The sequence below is a fragment of the Echeneis naucrates genome, chromosome 7 (assembly GCF_900963305.1).
Source record: "Echeneis naucrates chromosome 7, fEcheNa1.1, whole genome shotgun sequence".
Taxonomy (NCBI): Eukaryota; Metazoa; Chordata; class Actinopteri; order Carangiformes; family Echeneidae; genus Echeneis; species Echeneis naucrates.
In genome coordinates, this window is record NC_042517.1 from 12,576,851 (window position 1) to 12,583,025 (window position 6,175).

Below are 6,175 nucleotides of genomic sequence, written 5' to 3' on the forward strand. Positions count from 1 at the left end.
GTTTCTCATTTAGGGTTGCTGTCTGCTTCTTCATGATAAGGCAACCTCTCAGTACTACTACTTATGCAAAAAGTAATTTAAACAGTCAATAACAAGTTAGTGGTATGAACTCATCCAGGTCCTTTTGAACACTATGCCTTTAACTAAGAGGTAATAATGATCCACTGGGTATTGATTCAAGACCGTCATAGCAAATGATTGTTGCAGTAAAAATAAGTCTATGCTATGACCAGGAACCTTTAGTCCAACATTCATTAGTACAAACTAACAGTCTGACAAGTTTTCGTGAGTCAGGAAGATGTGCCCAAAAAGTACTTAGACTGAGTTTTGTTCAGTAGGAGTTATTCCTGTGAAAATTGGAGGAATAGATATATATACAAGCTAACCTCTGTCCTTGTCTTTTTCCTTGTTACCCAAAAGAGGATAGAGTCTCTCTTTTCCCTAAAATCCAATGGACACTTTTTTCAAAAATAATGGCCTTTTCCCCCCTGATGCAATTCTTGGTTTCACCGCCAGGGACACTCCTGAGTTCTAATGGTGTCACATTTTTCCCATGTATGGGTTCAGGTTCAACTCAACTGGAGTCTCCACTGTTGTTTAAAAATGAAAACAAAACAAGAAACTAGTTCCAGTGAATACACAAAATAAGTTGCATTGGTGATTACCAGTTCAGTAGGAATTAGCATCTCTTGGCAAGCACACACACTGTACTTTCCCTGGTGCTTTCTAGATGTGACTTTTTTTAATGCAGTTTTCCCATCACTCTACAATTCTGTAATGGCAGAATATTTATTTATGCATTCACAAATAAATACATTAATTAATTAATTAATTAATTAAATGCTGATGTACTAAAAATTTTGGCAGCATTAGTCAGTATTTGATATGCTTGCGTGTCTGGTTTGAGTTTGAAGATGGGCCAAGTGTTGGAGATCACAATGTAGGAAATACATGTTATAGGCAAAACCCTTGGATTTAAAGTGGTCAGAAAACATTACCAAACCTTACAGGTGCTAACTATGCAGGAAAAATGTCCTGTGCCCGTGTTATTTTACTGTATTTAATTTCTACTAGGTCTAAGATGAATTGACACGCCTCAACATACATACATACAAATGTATTGAATTGTGATTAACAAAATAATAGGTCTCGATTGATGCCCTAACAAATAATACTTTAATGGCGGCCTTTTAATTGACCGCAATTAACGCTTCCCAGGTGACAGCCCTAATTCACATGCATTAAAATGCACAAGTGCCGTTTTATTGTTACAGCTGGCTGTAGTGATGGTAATTTCCACGTGTCTGCTTCGTGTCACTGTTATCAATATTATTTTATGCTTCATTGGCATTGTAACGATGAGATCTCAATTTCAACCGTTCTGGCGATTCAGATGAGCACTTTTTTTTTTAAGTTTAAGTTTTAAGTTAATGGCTGTTTTTCCACTTTCCCTGTGGAAAAAGAGTGCGCCTTTAAAACAGGCCTGTGAACAACAACTTCTCGGATTCGCTCCACTTCCTCGCACATGGCCGCGCGGTGACACCCACAGGAAATGAGCAGACCTCCGGGTCGGCGTCAGCTCTTCCTCCGGTGTCTGAGGTCCGGGCCGCAGCTTTGGGCTGAGCCCTGATGAGGACACTGCGATCCAAGCGGTTATTTCACGTCAGGAATGTTTGTGCGTAGTTTAAGGAGATTCCCGGAAACGCGTCTCGACTTGACACCGGCGGTCTTCTAGTCTTTTTGTTTGTTTTGTTTCTTCCATCGCGGGAAATGATGCAAAACGTCCAGCGCAGCCAGTCAGACGTGGCTCCTAAAAACATAGAAGACTGCGCTATTTGCTTGGACAAAATCCGACAGAAGAAGGAATTAAAGTGCCTTCACTCTTTCTGCTCTCAGTGCATCGACTCGGTTTTCAGGTTTAAGCCCGCCTGTCCGATATGTAACACCTACCACGGGCTGTACACCGGCACCCAGCCCGAGGGCTCCATGACGGTGACGCGCGGCTGGCAGCGCATTCCCGGCTACGAGCACTGCGGATGTATAACCATCCATTACAGCTTCCCAGCGGGGATCCAAGGGGTGAGGCACACAGAGGCCACTGTGGGCAACATCTGTCCACCGGGGGGCGCTGTCGGCCAGGCGTGGACATACAGCGACATCTGGATCAAATGTCATCCAACCACCTCGCATTTATTTCTACCTTAGATTTAATCCGGTGTGATAGAGGAGTGGTGTTGAGAATCTTATGGACAGGAGATTTAAGAGATTTTTGTTTTTGTTGTTTAATGTGGCCACATCTGTGTAGAAATGAAACTTTGATGTCTGCTGTTTTTTTTTAGCTATAATTATAAAGACCCACAGTGGAAATATTTGAATTTGAATACTTCTAGTCTATGATCATAATTATAAATAAAAGGTACTTTGGGCACATCTGGAAGTGAAAATAAACAAAGAGAAGCCCTGCAGGAAACTTACCTTAAAAAGCTCCTTTTAATTCCGTAAGATAACTGAGTATTTGGTAAACCCCTCTGAAAACCCCTAAATAGACCACAGGAAAAAACTTTTACACATGCTGCACTTCCTATTTTCATGAAAACAAGTTTTTATGCGCATTATCATTTGAACAGAGGCTCATTTCTCTGTCTGCTTGCTGCCAAGTAAGTATTTTCTTATTTAAATAGTCAACATAATATACTGAGAAAAAGATCACAAATGGGACACTTTACTCAGAAACGGACTCGTGCCTAACAATTTTTAACTTTAGCAACAATTACAATTCTAACTTTATTGTTGCTAGTCTTTATTATTATTCCAAAGAAACGCAACTGCCAGCCACACTGGTGCATTTACCTCAGATTACCTCTGACAACAACTGGTGGCACACCCTAACAAAACACAAAACAAACAAAATGGCTTGCATAGTCTATGGGTCTGAGTAATTAGCAAACAGTGTATTCTGTTGTTTCCCATATTACAGCCTGAGCACCCAAACCCTGGAGTGAGGTACAGCAGCACCTTTCGTACTGCCTACCTGCCAGCCTGCGAGGAGGGAGAGAAAGTTCTGAAGCTGCTGAGAAAAGCCTTCGACAGGAGACTTGTCTTCACTGTTGGACAATCTGCTACCACAGGCCTCAACAATGTCATCACCTGGAATGACATTCACCACAAGACCAGCATTGGAGGAGGTCCGCAAAGGTATGCACATCATTATTTCAGATAAGCAGTTCTTTGACTCCCATGTGAGCAGGAAATACAGATAGCTGCTAATTAGATATTCATGCGTGTCCTTGCCTAAATTTATGCTAACCTGTCACTTTAGTGTTGAGATCCTTCACTGGACGAATTCCTCTTCTGGCCACTATGAATACCTGAGAAAATGCCACAAGTCATCCAAATTATCCAGTAGTTGTTGAGGTATTTTAGTCCGGACTTCCTGCCAGAGAGACAGACTAGTGCATTGTTAGCACTTGGTGTCTGCTTGGTCAGCATACTCTTGCTGTTTGGCAATCTAGCAAAAAAAAGGTCCTAGTTTTATGTATTTACTAATGCTCTTTAAATTTAAAGTGCAGTTGCAATGAACAAAATGTGTTTATTGTTCCAGAGTTGCTACATTTGCTGATTACTTGTGTCTCTTCATTCCAGTTTTGGATATCCAGATCCAGCATATTTGCTCAGGGTTCAAGAGGAGCTCCGTCTTAAAGGAGTGACCGATGATGACTAATGGGTGAACACATCCTTTATTTTAATTTAATACTGTGTATTTTAACAGTTCTTAATATCATGCCTGCACTTTATGCAGTCTTTAAACAGGGAGCTTCGTCACTAACACCTTACAGTCTTTTTTTCTGCACTATTCAGGTAGTATTAAAAGATATGAGACATGAAGATTTGCAGCTTTTCCCCAAAGGTTTTCTATTGTTAATTTCAAATGACTAATACTTATAATGAAACGCAGCCTATACAGTAAGCACTGCAGTGAGCTGTGCTAGTGATCATTATATAATATTTAAACAGTATCATTTTGCCATTGTCTTCATGAGGGCATTTCAAATGCTTATAAATCAGAACTGATGGGAAAAGCATGCATAAACATATGTATAATATATATATTTGAAATCTTCAGTTTGGATAAATCATGAGGATTGGGTGTTTTTTATAAAACCGCATAAAAATGTAGAACGTGCAAAAAGCACATTCATCAGGTTACACACTGTGTGCTCACAGAAGAGTCAAACAAAATTCTCCGGTCCACTCCTGCATTTACTGAGCACGTGATACATTGTCTTCTTGCCTTTTACCCCTCTGGTCCACTAGAGGGTAATGCTCACCTCAAAGAGAACTGAGTGATGGCGGCTGCTTTGTATGCAGCTGTAACGTCAACACAAACACACAATCATGCATGCACCTCCCAAATCTCACTGCCCAAAGTCGGTGAGAGGAGCAGAGCGTATGCTGTAGATGATGAGTCATGTGTTTCTATGGTGCTTGGCAGCTTCCGCCGTAGCAGAATTCACTCTATGTGCAATGAAGAAAAAGGTTGTTTGACAGCATTGATCTGATCGTCTGTGGATTTTATGATGGAAATGAAAGTATTTTTTAAAAAGTGCCAATTACATGTACAGACAAATTAGAAGGCTGCATGTCTCTATTCATGTTACCTATATAGCAAGTAACTAAAATCATTATATTGTCACAGATACATTTAGATGTATCGAAACTTGACAAAAATGGTCTGATTTACGTTTTCTGAGCTCTCAAGTTATAATCTAATGTGGATTATATGTAGTTGTATCACTCACTCAGTGTCAGCTGCACAGAGTTATAGGATAAGAAAAATGGCTTTAGATTAGCCTTTATTTATCCCACAGTGGGGAAATTTAACCTGCATATCCATCACCAAAAATGCACGTGACTGGGTGGAGATATTGAGCTCATTCTCTTCAGTGCTCTGATCTTAAGCAGCTCTGGGCATTTCTGTGGCCGAGGATATTGGGGCATCTGCTGCTCTCTCAAAGCAGACCAAAGACCCATCTGGTCAAATGTACAACCCCCCCCCTCGTTCTTGCATTTTCTCCCACAATTCATTGGTCCAGTCCAACCATTTGTCATCATCACTTTTTCTCATTTCAACTATTATTTAATGTTTGCCACTTTTCTTTCTGCTGTGTTTTGTGAATGGGAAGCATCACCTGTTGTAACTTAATTGATGTGTATGTGCGTTTCGTTTTTTTTTTTTTTTTTTTTCACTATTTTGAGATAACTGGAGACGCTTTTCTTTAGTAGATTGTCAAACAAGCAAAGAAAAATGTAACATACATAATAAATAGAGGAGAATTGTGGAAACAAAAGATAAATCCACTTTTCAAAATGCATGTGAATGTATCCTATATTTGAACATCATACAGTCCACGTGAAGGGCTGAGGAGCGCCTCCATAAAAGGACAGCCTGACTATTTCTTCAGGCGTTACTGTCTAAATGCAAATTATATTCCTGGTTAAATTGAAATGAAGTGACATACACTATTAAAATTCTGTGACTCTTTGTCCCGCTCTGCAGGTTTTTTCCCTTCCCTGTCAGTGTCCATCTGGGCATCTGGGATTAAAGGCAAAGAATTACCAAAATGTGAAAGAGCTCTAAATATTTATAAATGGTTGTGCTCAGTAATATCATGAGTGGATACATAGAAATAGACATTTTGTTTTTTGTTTTTGTTGTGTTTTTTATGTGTTGTACGGTGACTTTGAGTGTCAAGAATGGCGCCTTTAAATAAAATGTATTATTTTTATTATTATTATACTTTGACAAGCCTCCTTAAAAATTGCTTTGGTGACTAAAGGAAAACGATCTCTGTGTATGGATGAAAATGGACACATCTGTGACTGCTTTCAGTCATTTCCATCAAACACAGCTTTACAGTTTTGTGACAGGACAACATGAATATTTACCTATCAGGTACTGAAAACATCAGAGACTCTGTTGACTGTGTGTTCCTGGGTGTGACTAGACGGGCAGCCAGGAGGGGTCCCCATGAAACACACAGACAGATATACCCATCAGGCGGGAGATGTGTGGTGCCTTCTGTACTAGAGATGATAAGAAAATCATTATGTTACAGTGCATCGCTGTTGTTCTCGCCCCCTCTCTCCACTGGGCTCCTTAATTAGAGTGTCTCTG

General features: G+C 40.0%; 1 protein-coding gene across 2 annotated transcripts; it reads left to right on the forward strand.

The window, feature by feature from the left end:
- The first annotated feature begins 1,561 nt into the window (after positions 1–1,561).
- LOC115046213 (probable E3 ubiquitin-protein ligase DTX3) lies at positions 1,562–5,791 on the forward strand. 2 transcript variants are annotated; one of them, XM_029506445.1, is made up of 4 exons: positions 1,562–2,079; positions 2,978–3,195; positions 3,643–3,724; positions 5,558–5,791. In XM_029506445.1, the coding sequence occupies exons 1-3, from the start codon at positions 1,771–1,773 to the stop codon at positions 3,719–3,721; spliced, it is 606 nt and encodes a 201-aa protein (XP_029362305.1). In that variant the 5' UTR covers positions 1,562–1,770; the 3' UTR covers positions 3,722–3,724; positions 5,558–5,791. The 2 variants fall into 2 exon arrangements, with proteins under 2 accessions (XP_029362305.1, XP_029362304.1); XM_029506444.1 differs by having other exon boundaries at positions 3,643–5,791.
- The last annotated feature ends 384 nt before the right edge of the window (positions 5,792–6,175 follow it).